At 37.7% G+C, this 15,348-nt stretch overlaps 1 protein-coding gene across 4 annotated transcripts in view; it reads right to left on the bottom strand.

Moving 5' to 3' along the window:
* Positions 1-8,972: 8,972 nt before the first annotated feature.
* Positions 8,973-15,348, bottom strand: part of POT1 (protection of telomeres 1) — a 56,786-nt gene continuing 50,410 nt past the window's right edge. For 2 of the 4 annotated variants that reach the window (XM_085041925.1, XM_085041943.1), the window contains 4 exons: positions 14,684-14,778; positions 13,893-13,984; positions 11,665-11,770; positions 8,973-10,627 (listed from right to left, as the gene is read on the bottom strand). In XM_085041925.1, the coding sequence (XP_084898051.1) occupies positions 10,515-10,627; positions 11,665-11,770; positions 13,893-13,984; positions 14,684-14,778 (406 nt within the window). In that variant the 3' untranslated portion in view covers positions 8,973-10,514. Of the gene's footprint in view, positions 10,628-11,664; positions 11,771-13,892; positions 13,985-14,005; positions 14,524-14,683; positions 14,779-15,348 lie in introns of those variants that run through there. The other 2 variants (XM_085041935.1, XM_085041952.1) reach the window with 2 other exon arrangements.

Here is a 15,348-nt window from a genome sequence, read left to right as displayed (position 1 = left end):
CTTTGCCACGAGAGGCCTCTGCAACTGTTGTTGCAGTTTTAACTGGCTGCTAACATTTTGGATTGGAACTCACTCCATTTGTGCTTTCCCATGTACAGAAGTCATCCATCTGTCTTAGGAAGTAGGTATGTCTATTTCCCTACCAATGTTGTAATTGCAATATTGGAATTGTGTGGACTTTATAGTTCAGACATGGCTAAAACTTGTGATGTGTAAAAAGTGTTATGTTGCTCTGGAAGAAAATACAGATTTTTTAAATTTTAATTTGGAAACTTATGAAAACATAGCCAAGCTAAACTTACTTGACAACCAAGTACCAGAGATTTGCTTTAAACTCTTTTGAATAGTTAAAAAATGCAACAAAATCAAGAGCAACAAACCAGTGATTTCAAAAAGGCATGTCATTCTCCTCATTTCTGTGGCTATGGTCATCAGCTGCAATTACAAGTTCATTTGGAAGGTGAATCACAAGCCTGTAAAATATGCTATTCTCTTCTCCTTCAACTCTTTTGCTTTCTTTGTTCTGTACAGTTTATATTTCTAGAATGTTTAGCCAGTAAAATTCTACTGAATTATGCTAGGACATACAGCTTCCTTGAGAAAGTTGCTTTTCTTTCCTTGTTTAAATTCTCCTCATATGTTCTTGTCTGGCTGAAGTCTCACGGGGGCTCATCTGGGCAAAATCTCTGTCGGTCTGCTTCAGAGTTAAATGTAACATGGGCCTTTTCCTGGGGCAAGGCTAGCCACAGCTTATAAAAATGATGATTTCTGCACCAAGTACTGTGATTATTCAGCAGAGGACTGAGTCTTTCACTTGGGGTATTTAATAAGAAAATGTAAATATATCCTGCCAGTGCTCAGAGCTGAATGAAATCCATGTTGGCGTGGTTGGTACAGTTCTGAGTTTGGTCTGATCGTTCATATTCCTGTGGCTCAGAGTAAGGGTGGTGCAAGGCTTGTGCAGCTCTGTACAACACTCTCTTTTTCTCAGACTGAAAAGAAGGGCTGATATTATTTAAGGATGTTGTATTGAAAAGCTAGTCTGAAATTAACAGAGACAATTCTGAAACTTGAACAGATCTCCAGACGTCCTCCAATGCAACACCTTTTAAAAACTTAAATACAAATATGTTGTGGTACACCACCCTAGGATTGCCCTGTCCACTTGGTCTTTTTAGCTGTGGGTAGATGTCACTAAATGCTCATCACCAAATCCAGTTTAAAAAGTTACATCCACCATTTTTGTCACTTATTCCCACTCTCTCTTAGTTCTGGTAACCCAGTTTTTCATGTGACTTTTTCACATGTGCATTTGTGGAATAACACAGATTAAGTGATCACTTTCTAACATTTCTTTTTAAGGAAATCTTTTATTTTAGGCCAAGACATTTAAAATTTGTTTGGAGAATTGTCATGCTCAAATCCAGAGGAGGTGATAAACTTTTGGAGAGGGGGTGGAGGAGAACACAGCTGGGTACAAAAGTAAATCTGGAAGAGGATTTGCTGCCAATACAATAACAGCTTGTGTGGAGATAGAGCTGCTTCCCTCTAACTCACTGTTGTTTAAAAATTGAAAATTCTCAGATAATCACTTTTATCATCTTTTGATGCTGAAATTCTCAAAGTTCAGAAAGGATTTGCAGAACAGGACAATATGGAACAGCTTCCAGCCTTTTAGTGACTTCTGGAAGCAAGAAATAATCCAACAGGTTTTGCTGATGAATGAACCCAAGACTTATTAAAGATGAAACCCCTTTCTCTGTATGTTCTCAGGACAGCCCTGCCTAAGGAAGAGTAGCTAAAGGGAAAAAAAATCACATTTTTCTGTTCACATGCCCCCCATTCATCTGTTTCATTTATGAGTTGCATCTCATCACGAGCACACACCACTTACAACAAAGACTGTCTCCATATGCCTGTCTGTGAGGGACATGGCACACATGATTTCCAATTCTGGTTGTGGTTCCTGGCTAGACTGGCTTAAAAATTATGTATTAGTCAGATGTTTTCTGTCTATAGAGATCAAAAAGGAAATACTTCAGATGTACTTCTAGCAAGATATGTTTGCTCAGGCTGAGATCTTACTCTTTTAAGCAAATTACAATAAAACACAGTTGCTATTGTGATTTTCTAAAGGCATTTTTCTGACTAATGATTGTTCCCTTTCAGCTTGTTGTGTCGGAATTTATTTTTTCATTCCTGATCTGTGTTTGAATCTCACTTGATGGTCTCAACTAAGTTTGAAATATGACCACAGTGAATTGAATTGCTCTATTCCTATGCTTGTTAAAAAACCCCTAACAAACAAACCCACAAAAAAACCCCAAACAAACAAACAAACAAACAAAAAAAGCCCCAAAACCCCCCCAAAAAACAACAGCAACAACAACAACAACAAAAAAACAACAAAAAAAAAACCCAAACAAAAAACTCCCCCTCAAAAAAGGCAAGTACAAATCTTACTTCCCAGAGAGCATATTTAGCATGGTTTTCATTCTGGGCTGTCATTGTTTACTTCAGAAACTAGCAATTACTTCAGATACTGGGAAATAGTTTAATCTTACCAGTTGTTTAACCCATCTGCCCTGAATGAATATATAAATTTACTGGTACACCTTGAAGTTTCTTCAGTTTCATAATGCTCTTTGTAACTCAAGTGGCTGCAAAAGGTAATAGCTGAATACATGGACTGACCTGTCCAGATGATAGCCACTGCCTCAAGAAATACTGCACAGGTTTGCACTTTAGATTTTGCCTAAGTGGACACATAGCTTGCCAAATGAATGAGCCTATGGCAAAACTTAGACAAAAAAATAAATGTCATCATTTTCTTGGACAACACTGCAGGACTCACAAAAGACTTAACTGTGCTTGCATCTATGCTGCTGTACTACCAGTACTATTAAAAGAAGAGATGTGATACTCATTTGCTTAATGTTTTGAAGCCCTTTCCATCCATTTGCATGTCTCTTAGTACTAGATGAATTAATAGATAATAGTGCCACTGCCTGAAGCACAGCTGGGTAGAAGTGGCAACAGATTTTCTAATTTCTAAGGGGTTGATTTAACCTTAAAAATATGCCTGTGGTTCTGCACTGTACAAAACAGATGGGTTGTTTGTACAATTAGGCCTTAAGTGTTAAGTTCTTCTCTTGATTAAAATGCCCAAGACCTCTATTGCCAACTATCAGCTAAGGTGTGTGTGTCTAGTACAGGGAAGCATACAACCCTGAGTGCTAAATAATGTGTTTGTCAGACAGCTGGGACAGAAAGGTAGCACAATGCACATTTCTGTCCAATGGTATTCCTGCTCTTGATTTGGGAAATCAAACCATTTATGGATCATAACCAAATTTATTTGTGTTTATCAAAATCCCACATCTCATCAAGGGCCTGACTGCTCCATCAGTGAACATGCTAATATTTGCATTAACAACATTCCAAGTTCTTTATTATGCTGTCAATTTTCACAATCTTCTCTTTTACTGAGATCAGGACATCTCAGGCAGCAGTGGGCAGACATCAGTGTCTTAGAGCAAGCATCTACTCCTGTGCCTGCAAAGTTAGAGGCTGTGCTGAGTACAGGTGTACACCCATCCATATGTGTTTGGAAACTTCAGACACAGCCACTGTAAACTGTGATTTAATCTGCTCCTTCTGTTTTGAGCTTGTCAGTGCTCCTTTTTAGATGTAGACCAACTGCTGCATTTTTTAATATCCAACCTTTGAAAATGAGTTTGAGGAGCAACAGGAGAGTACTGATATGTTCTTTGAAATTTGACGGTGTTTTGCACTGAGGAGGTGCCAGTCCTTTTGGGATCCCAGGAAGAAAGACACTGACACTCAGAGCTGTTAGATGATTTATTAAGTTTGGGAATTGTAGAGGAGGTGACAGCAATCTGAGTCCCTTTTGGAGCTGGGTAGCACATCTGTTGCAGAGTCAGAGGAGCCCCTCCCTGTGGGTCTCAGCACACCACAGTGTCCCAGCTGGAGCTGTGGCTTGGCAGCTCTGTGTTCACCGGCATTGTCAGGTACAGATTTGTCCACTGCTGACAGCTGTCAGGTTTGGAACCTGGACTCAGCCCTGAAGGGTCCTGTGGATAGTGCACTCAAATGCTCTGAGCTCAATAAAGGTATGGCTCCCAAAGAGGTGGATACACTATATGAAGTGCACAAGATGAGGCACTAAACATATAATTATGGTTGAATACATATTGAATACATGAAAATTGGATACCTGTGAATTTGTTATGTGTACCATGACCAGTTATGCTATGGTATAAAGCAGTCATATTCCATCCATAAGAAAAAAATGGCTTTTCAATACAGTGCCTCCTCTGGGTCATCTGCTCTATTTGAGCAAGTAGCCTTGTGCTTTTCATCAGATTTTTATTCACTATTTGGTTTAAGTTTCAGATGAAAGTTCTTTACCTAAGCTGAATTACCAAAGGCAGAATATATCACTGTCCCGTTTTTCTGTGTCAGTTTCAATTATAATTGACTTCCAATTCTTATTTGCTTTGGTGAACGTGCTCTTGACAGTAGTATTTGGCACAGCTCTGTGCTTTCCTGACACATATTAGCCAATGACCTTGATATTTAAAATGAGGCTTGAGTACCTTTGCCATCGCCACTAAGAAAGGAGTTCAGGATTCCCTGCTCCATCACATCACATCAGCTACCTCTTTACCCAGATTGAAAAGTAGGCCAGACATTCACATTTTTCTAGGCTTTACAGCAGAGGTAAATGAATTTTGAAAACTATTGCTATTTTTACACTGCCTCGATAAGCTTGCTGTGAAAAGGTACACTTAGAAAGTATCATTGTGGAATATCATCCTTGCCAGAAAAAATGATCTGATGTGAGTAGGCCCTGGCACTTGGTGAATGACAAATATTTTAAAATTTTGTCAATGTTTTTTCCACACAGTTTTTATAGGATAAAAAGGATTTCCAGTAACAGGACCCAGAGGAATTAAACTTGTTTAGAAATATAATTGTGAATTAGTCTAACTAATAATTTACAACAGATTGGAATAATATTCAAAACTTTATTTATTATCAAATCATATAGAGCATGGCAGTCAACAGCTCTGCATTAGGATTTGCAAGGTACAATATTTGATTTATAGAAGTGCCATGTTAGATATTTAAGGTTCACTCCTCATTTCTCATTGTTCCTTCATGTGTAATTTCTGACCTTTCCCAACCCTTCAAACAAAACTTTTCAAGCTTTCTTTTCTGCTTCTATTTCCTGCAAGAAGGACCCAAGCTGCAGCACGTTGCCAAACAAATGCATTGACTGACCTGTAGGGAAAAAGCAATTCTTCACTTTTCTCCTTACTTTTAAGGCTGGTTGGTTTACTCTCAACAAAACAGCAAATAATGGAAGCAACCGTTTCCCCTTAAGACAAATGCAGTTTTCTGGGCAGTGAGACCTTAAACACATGGCATGGTTTAGGAATGGCATTCCCAGTTCAGTGCCCCCACCAAGACTCTCCAAACCACGCTCCACTCTCTCTCATTCCCCCATTTTCCCCTCTCCATCCCCTGCTGCACGGAGAAGAGAACTGGAGACACAAAAGGCAAAGGTCACAGGTTGAGATAAGAACAATTTACTGGAAACAGCAGTAAGATAAGAAAATTAACAGTAACATCAACAACACTAATGGCAGAGGGTACAAGAAAAGAAATTATTCACATGGAAAAAAATCCCCTCATTGTAGACAATACCAGAGGTCTCCCCTGCCACACTTACTCCAGGGCAAGGAACCTTTTCTTATCAGCAGAGAGTCACTTTGTCCCACCCCTGGCAATGATGTGAGGTGGTACAGAATAAACCTCTGTGTCCCAGCCATGCTCCCTCCTGGTTACAGCAAAAAATTACCCCTGTCCTGGCCACAACCAGGACACCACAACAGTACAAGTACCAGGACACCTCTGCATGATGGGAGACCAAAGGGCAGCATGTCCAGACGATTTTTCACATCTCCACATTCTGGGCTTTTGTCAAATGCAATCACTCCAATGTTTTAATTTTTATTAATGGGATTTCATCCCTTTAGCATAGTAATTATGTTAGGAAAGTGTATCCTTCAAGATGGAGTATCGAATGACAGCATTAAAGACAGTTGGGTGGTGCAAGCCCCTTACCCACCCCTCTAAAAACAATAAAGAGCCCTTATGGTTAATGCACACCCTGCCAGTGACTGATCATATTCGTCACTTCAAACGTTGCTTCAGAGGGGCTTTGAGCTGCTTAAGGGCTCACTTGTAGACAACAGAAGAAAGAAATAAAATCTGTAATTAAATCTGTCCCAGCAGCAGATTTCAGTTTTGCTGCTCTCTTAACCAAAAAATGCAAGCAGCATTTATAAACTGCCATCATCCAGAGAATTCCTTTCAGAGAAGTAACACCTCCATAATTCAAAGCTCTCTGATAGCTGGCCTTTGAAATTACAGCTGAATATGGACTCAATTCTAAAGGTGTAGTTTGTACAAAACTGTATCTTTTTAGCAGTGTCAGTCCACAGGCTGTGCACACACAGTAGACGGTACAGAACAAATTTATGCTTAAAGCTTTATGTAATAGGATAGTTGATATTAAAAAATATATATACTTTTTTCCTCTCTGGCACATATTTCCACATTCAGCATATTTTCTCCTAGTTTACTTGTAAAAAATTCAAATTAAAACAAGCATCTGCAAAATGTAGATTTATTCCTAGACTTTCAGTCTGCTCTGTTTATGCAGACAAATGGTACCAAACCAGCAGTTTTATGGAAATACCTCCGCAGGCATGTATCAGACTTGCAGCAGAAAACAAGGAAAAATACATTGTAGCACATTGTTCTGGGATGAAGCCCACCCACACTTTTACCCCAATATGAATTCATTAATTATAGCATAATTCTGCTCTATATTTTTCATGCACTTTGGATCTTGTAATCTATCACCAGATGAGTGTTTTCCCAAACCACAGCTCTTACTGGGAGTCTCACATGTAGGAAATGCTATGAACAGGAACTGTAGCAAACTGTCTCATAAAGACTACTATCACATCTTGCTTCTATTACTGTCCTCTGGAGCTGTTCTTTCTTTGTCTCCATGTTATGCAGATTTTTTGTTTCCAATTCTTAACATTTACTGCACACTTTGAATACTACTTGAAGTAAATTATTTTTTTAGATTTTTTTTCTCTCCTCCACTGAATAAATATTTTTTGCAGTGGTCCCTTTCCACCTGAAGAACTCGAACATATATATTTGCTTCATTTTCACAACTCCATTTAAATATTTGGCCTTGTCCCTTAGGGCAGTTATCTGTTCCTGCCAGTTTCACATCTTAATGCAATGGCTTTGGCCAAAAAGTGGCCGGAAGTGCATAAATTCTCGTGGTCAGAAATACTGTGGCATTGAAAAGCTAAGCACTCATCCCTTTTAAGACAATAAACTCTCTTCCGTCTCAAACCTCAGCTTGTATCTTGTGGGCTCTACTGTGCTCCTTACAATCCCAGTTCCTGCTGCTCAGTAGCCAAAGGATTAGTATTAAGCTAAGCATTTCAAAGCCTTGTCTGTAAATCTCTGGATCCCATAACTGCAAAAGCTGATGAGAAAGTTCAATCACTACTGAACAGCAGGTCACCTACCAGGAATGCCTCCCAGTTTCTGCACTATGTTATTCACATTCTGTCTTTCCAATTGGAATTTCAAGAGTGTGACATGTCCAAGAGTTTAAATGCAACTGAATTTGGAGAGACTTCCAATCTTAAAACTCCAAGGAGCCAAATCACACAGGCACCCCCAAAAATACTATTCCAAATCTATTTTCTTTTTTCCCTGAAAATACTTTTTAATTACAATTTTATCACTTTTTCTGCACTTACCCATGTAATTGGAGCAGGGAATGGGTTCATGTTCCTTTACTGGTCTTTCAAAGTTCTATTATTTTCCCTTGCAGTTCCTCCTTTATATTCATATATTCTTACCCCTTGTGATGTTGCTGTGTGTGATGTACTTCACAGTCCATGCATATTTTCCACTTCTCTCAAGAAGGTGATGTTTTGATTCAGTTTTCCCATATGTTGGGATGTATGTGGAGAAAGATGTGAAACCAGCAAGACATACCTGGAGTTTTCACTGGACCTGTTAACCTGATTTCCTATTGGTTCAAATTTTGAGTGTCTTTGAATATTTATTTCAGTAATTTTAAAAACTATTAGAGCAGACATTTGAACTTTTATGAATGCTTTAGAAACTGAAATCACACACCAAGGGAAATAAGACTTTTCTTCATAATGAAGGAAATTGTAAGCAATGGCTGAAAGTCATTGATGGCTGGTATGTTCATCTTTCAGAAACCAGAGCCTGTGGGTGTTACATGTTCAGGACACAACAATCTCAGGATTTTCACTCTTCAGCCACATGCTCCCAGCTCTCAGCACTGACCAGGATAGGTAACTGAGGTCCAAGTCCCACCTCAGTGACTTCTACTGCTCAATACAAAGGCTACCAATGAGACCCACTTTTAAATGTCTGTTCAGTAATTGCTTTCTATACAGTGATATTTAGCATGAACAAATACATAATTCTTAATTTATTTCTATGCATTATATTTAAAAAGAGAATTAAACATGTACATTTCAATCCAACAAACTATCTATTAATTTGGAGTATTATGCTGGATGAAGGCCATTGATGAAAAAGTTTTCACAGTTATGAAATAGAAACTAAAAGTCAAATACAAGAAAAATTCATTATTTGGAGAAATCTTTATTAAACATTTTAATACCATATTCAATAGTAAAAAAATCACATGATGTATATGTACAGGTTTTAGTCAGGGATCTCAGACAAGGCATGTGGTGAAACTGATTTATTTTACACCAAAGTTCAAAACATCTTTTTATTTATTACTTTACAAACATTTATTTAGAAAAAATGAACAATGTCAATATCTTTCTGAGTACACTCTGTACCATAAAAGCAAAAAAGATTGCCTTCAATTTTAACCTCTAACTTGTGAAAACATTTGGGCATGGCCAGTGTCTACAGTTTTGTAATATTAATTTGTTATAACTATTTTTTGTTGATGTATTTTAGCAAAGATTCAAAAAAACTTTCACACGTCAGTAGACTCTTTGATAAACTGCTGGTTCAATTCCAAAATAGTTTTATTTTACAGAATTTTTAAAGGAAATATCCACTCATCACTTTTAACATTGGTTGTCCCTATACACTGATCAATAAAGAACAACATCCTGGCTTTATGACATACAAAACCAGTATAATATTTTACGGTACAAAACATTACCAGAGGATATTTGATGTAATTTTAAATGACAAATTGCATAATCCACTAAACGGCCCTGAAATATGGAAAAAAAATAAAATGTCATCTACTATCAAAATAATAATCTACTTACAAATATTCCATCTTGCTCCTGAACTTCTTTAAAAACAGCTGCTGTAAATACTACATAATTTTGCTCTGATGGAAAGCATTTGATTTGACAGGGATTTCTACATTCATTATCCTTAGTGAAACATGTCTTGCATTTGTCCTAGAGACTTCTGAATGCAAAGTAAAACCACCAAGTAATTTTCTAGTCCAGCAGAATTTTCAATCCATGATAGCACCAGATCAGTTCTGTATCTCTAAATTTAGCCACACAATCTGATTATGCTAGACAGAAAAGGCAGATTGAGACAGTGCAATCTGACAGCACTTATACCCAGATACACAAGAGCCTTTGAAAACACAGAGCCAGCTAATAAGCATGCTAACAACTTTGGTACCCAGCAGAGCCATCCAAGAATCATTACCATCTACCAAATGTCAATATTCATTTTACAGTTTTACAGTACCTTACTTTCATGGCTTGCCTTTAATTTTAGTGATAATCATTACATGGTCACGTTCACAACTCCATCAGAATCTGCAGTAAGTGGTACATGCAGCAGTTACCTGAGTATTACTAACATTCTGTCTAAATGTACATAATCAGTACGAAATCAAAGAAGTCTCTAAAAACCAACCTCCCCATAAAACTTCTGAGAACAGTGATATTGGCTTGCACAAAATAGTCTGAGTTTACTGAAGAGCTCTTTCTTCCTACCTCTGCTGACATAATTTAATACTGCAATAAACACACAGCATCATCCTGACCACATTTTTGTGAGTCAGGTTCACCAGTTTAGAGTAACCTCATCACTGCCATTTTGAAGGATAGATGGACAGTGGATTGCTTCCATCAACCTAAGCCAAGCAGCTTCCAGTGAAAACCTTAGTACCTCCACTTGCCCTCAGAACACAAAGTTGTATGCCAGGAAAATAGCAAATATATCAAAGCATAATTCCCAGTCACATTCATACATAAACTAAAAAAATCATATATACAGGTTGAATTCCTAAGAAAGGAACAAAGATTTGGGTTTTTTTTAATACAGTCTCTGATCTCAAGCCCCCACAAAAATTGATTCTTACTGGATTACTTCCAATCAGCAACACATGACTATACGACATCTTCAGCAATTGTAGTGTCAAAAATTTGGTAATAAACTTGATGTTCCATTGCATCTCTGACATTATAGGACCTGATGAAGCATTCCAGCCATGGCAAGTCACCTATCAATAAAACTCAAATTAGCATTCAATATTAATTTTTATAACTTTTATAGGAGGAAAGTATAACTTGAGCAGGATCTTAACTCAGATTATCTAAATGTATACAATAGTTAATAAGAAGAAAAATTAATTGTTAACTTTGAAATTCCAATTAGTATCTTTAGTTTCCCACAACACCTGAAATGGCCTTCAGTGAGTCTTCCAAGACTGTGTAGAGTGCTCCTTGCACCAGCACTCCACACAAAACTTGGACCCAGTAGTTGTGCCACAGTATAAAAAACATATATGTAAAGATTTTCCAGTAATAAAAATCATCTCCATGTGTCTCAATGAGACAATTTCACTGGTCATAAAGGGAAAACCCTTTACAATCTTTATTATAGGGCAACCTTTTCTAAGTATGGCAAAGACTCCAGGGTGATTGCAGTGGTCACTGACAGCCATGCACTTGGAGTGTGCTCTGGATGTCAGAGCTGTGTCACACATCCAGCTACCTTGGAAATGCGTCGTTTAGGCAGAGCTAATTTCTGCTACAATGCATACACTGCACAAAAATCTCTGTAAATGAATTTGGATTAAGCATTTGCTCAATTTCCATGCATATTTCCCATGGCAAGGGATGCTCTAAATCAGCATGTGCAATCAAAAGCAGAATATCACCCAAAGCATGTGCCATACGCTGAATTTCCTTTTAGTTTTCCCTAACATGCTGTGACATTCAGTACCAGGGTGCTCTGGTTAACTTCCATATGAATACAGATGGCATGTTAGTGCCTGCACAGGCATGACTATACTCACACATCCCTGCATGCTACATGAGAATGTACTGAACCATTCCTTTTCTTTCTCAAAGGGAGAGCTAATATTAAAGACATGTATCAGAACAAATTAATTGGAACTCTGCTTTCAGACTCCAGCATTTCTCTGTCTTGAGTTTTGCCTGCACATAAGTTGAATTCTAAGACTTTGCATATGTAATAGCAGATTGAAAGACCACTTCCCTTCCCACCCCCCTTTTAAAATAACAGCAAGCTGACCTAATTTTCTTCCTGGAGGACAGAGTGTATTCATGGTCATCTGCATCTTTTCCTGAAGAAAACTGCTGGTTAAGATTTCAGAGGCAGGAATTTGGAAAAACTTCTCCTGAAAGAGAACAAAAATATGAGGGGTTGAAAGAAGTGTAAGAAATCATTAGCCAGAACCTTGACTGCATGTTCTTTTAGGAACTTAAAATTAGGTAACACAACAGAAGAATAATTTTATCTCAAAAAACTGTTCCGATACAGAAAAAAAGCAAACTGTCTGAAAAAATTGTCTGTTTTCAGTACCCCTGAGTATTTAGGGACTACAGCCAGCCAGAAAACACACATGTAGGTCTCTAAACATAACTGGCAGATATTCCTCATGAACCTCTATAACCAGAAAATCTTTTGGCCAGAGAGGATGGTCAGTCCCCCTCAACAGTCCCTCACATCTTGAAAGGAACAAAATTACTTGACAACAAGGGGCACTGCAACATGGCTTTACATTTGAGGAATTCCCTGAAGGAGACTTTCATTTTTTGATGGTTTTAGAAACTATGGAAAAAGGCTGTGGGGTACATTTCTAAATGGAGACAGAAAACAATAAATGGAACATTAAAATGTTAAATAAATGTTTTCTGTGTATTATTAAACCACATACTGTAAGCATGACAGAAAAAAACTCCAAGCTTATTCTTCCCATATTTGTTACCTGATTTTGTATCTCTAAAGGCTCCTCATCTTATAACTTCTCAGAGCGAGCTAAGATTTTTGGTAGGAACTTCTCATTTTTTTAAAAAGATACAAATACAGAATAATCTGCCTCTGTATAATTTTTGTGTGACATGTTTAATGGCCATCACCAGAAGTCAGCAGATAACCCAGCACCAAAATTGACACAGACAACTCTCTCTTCCATTTCTTTTTCTGACTATAAAACTTTTTCATTTTTTTTCCTTCACTGATTTTTCCTATAAGGAGGAGAGGAAAGAAAAGAACTGTGTTCCCATGGAAGTGCAACTGGAAGCTTGTGCAAAGCTGCACTTCAAAGCAGCCCAGTTCCTTCTCAGGTGGTGCTGAAGGACTGGAGCTTAGGTTTGGAAACTATTGGCTTGTCTTTGAAGTACTACCAGCAGGAATACAAGCAGCTGGCTCTCCACAAGAAATTGTGGGTATTTTCCTGCAGCTAACCTCTAATACTGAGCAGTATCTGATAAGAAAGTGAGCCACCCTGAAGAAAAAATTTTGGACTTCTGCATCACAAGATGGTTTAAAACCTTTTCCCTCACCTTCCTTTTGCAGTTTGGTTTCTTGATATAAAAAGGAAAAAGGACAGTAGAGGGAAAAGAGATGTCTGGCTGAAATGGGGATTGTAGTCTTTGGTCTCTGTTGCTGTTAGAACACCATGTATTTTAAGAAAAACCACATTTTTTCCGGTATTATTTTTACTTACAATCTTAAAATTAAACAAGGAAGATCATTCTCTTCAAAGTCTCATTCAAAGTAATTTAGTATAATGGTGGAAAATGTGCAGATTATATACACGTTAAACAGCACTGCTGTGCAGAAAAAAAAAAACCCACTAAATTTTTCTGTCCCATTTTGTCCCACCCACATTGCAGTGACAGGAAAACCATCCATTCTCCAGTGTCTCAGATAGCAGGAATGGTCTTAAGTAGCTTCAGAGAAAACTGAAGATAGACTGATTTTAAGGTTAGTAAAGTAGCTGAATAAACTGCTTCTGAAATCCAAAATAAGTATCTGTACAGATATAGCTGAGCTGTGTCTAGGGACGAAAGGGTTCCTTACGTCAGGGTCATGCGAAACAAAAAAAATCAAAAATTACTGAATGGGTACATTCTATTGAGGGTTAAAAAAAGAGGTAACAAGATTTTAAACTAATGCAGAAGTTACCTGCATAAATCCTGAAACATTGCCATCATTCACACAGCATTCAGGCTGCATAATTTATCATTGCCAATAAAAGAGAAATTCAGCCACAGAAGTGTACAAAAGGTTACGGAAATACCAAATAATCTATCTTCAAGCTTCAGTTTTGTATTTATGCTTTAATATTCTATACTCTGCAAAGTATTAACAACCTAACAACATTGTAATCATTCCCACAAAACACTGTAGGTAACATAGAATGAGTATTTGTGTACATATATTTACTATTTTAAAAAAAATAAAATCCAAACTCACATCATCTGTAGAGCCTACCTTTACCTAGATTTACTTACATAATCAAAAATGTATGCATTTAGTGCTCCTGTTTCATCAACCAGTGTAAACTTCATAATAAAAACATATTGGAGCAGTTCAATACCTAAAGCTGAAGAAAAGAAAAAGCTGATGTTTCCCTGAAAGAATATGCAAGACAAACTATAAGAAGGCGAGCTGACAATATCCCTCCTTTAATAGTAACTGACTTTGATTACTGTCATTAAAAGTGTAAGTTAAAAGACCAAAACATAGAGGCTCTGAACAGCAAAATCTTTTAAGACCACATTGCAATTTTCCTAGAAACACTTTAATAGATGAGCCTGTAAAAACACATAAAGATTTTTAAATACTTATTCTCATGCTAGTAAACAAAAAGCTAATATTTTCTTAGATCTCAGATCCTACCTTAGCAGGATCCCCCTACTCCTTTTATCCATGGAGGGTTAAAGGAGAGGTGCTCTTAATTCAGTGGTAATAAGAATTCCACCTGAAAACTACCTTCTGAGGAATACAATTTATTTCATATGATGCAGTAAAAGCTATCAGGCAACGTCTTGTTCAGAAAAAAAAATTTGCTGGCAGTTCTGAAAGTATTCCAGTGGAAGTAAATGACTACAGTCACTCTCACTTGCAGCAGTAACTGTTATGCTGCAAACATCATAAAATAACGGAAACAGACAACATGACCATAATTACATGCTCTCTGTACAAAAAACCTGCACCCCAGAACTGCAAATCAAACTATTTCATACAAACACTTCAGAATGAAGACACAAAAGTATTTCAGGACAGTATTATGTCAGCTGACCTTGTGCTATTTCAGTTGGTTCCCATGATGGTTGCTGCTCTGCTGCAATGGAACTTAGACTCCTCATAGGCTTTGGAGTTGAACACTGCTTGCACCTAGCATTTGAAACAAGATATTTTCTTACACAGTGGAAGTGTAGAAGAATTTCTATTGCTACTTGAAATAACTCCTTTACTAGACACACCAGCTTTAGAGCACAACAAAATCCTTAATGCTGTTTATTAACTATCCCTGAGGAGAAATAAATCTGGAAAAGACCACTTCAGTGAACAGACAGGAGTAAAACTGTACATCAAGGTTGAGAGAGTTGGGGTCGTTCAGCCTGGAAAACAGAGGGCTCCGGGCAGACCCTATTGTGGCCTCTCAACGTATAAAAGGGGCTTATAAGAAAGACGAAGACTTTTAACCAGGGCCTGTAGTGAAAAACAAGGAGCAACAGCTCTAAACTGAAAGAGGGTAGATTTAGATTGTGCAGAAAGAAGAAATACTTTACAAAGAAGGATTTAAGGCACTGGAACAGGTTGTCCAGGAACATTGTGGATGCCCTATACCTGGAAGTGTTCAAAAGACCAGACTGGATAGGGCTGAGCAACCTGATCTAGTGGAAGGTGTCTCTGCCCAAGGCAGGGGGTTGGATTAGATGAGTCCTTTCAACCCAAACCATT

This window comes from Lichenostomus cassidix, chromosome 1Aa (assembly GCF_008360975.1).
Source record: "Lichenostomus cassidix isolate B80296 chromosome 1Aa, HeHo_3.0, whole genome shotgun sequence".
NCBI classification, from domain to species: Eukaryota; Metazoa; Chordata; class Aves; order Passeriformes; family Meliphagidae; genus Lichenostomus; species Lichenostomus cassidix.
This window is presented reverse-complemented; position numbering and strand designations above follow the sequence as displayed.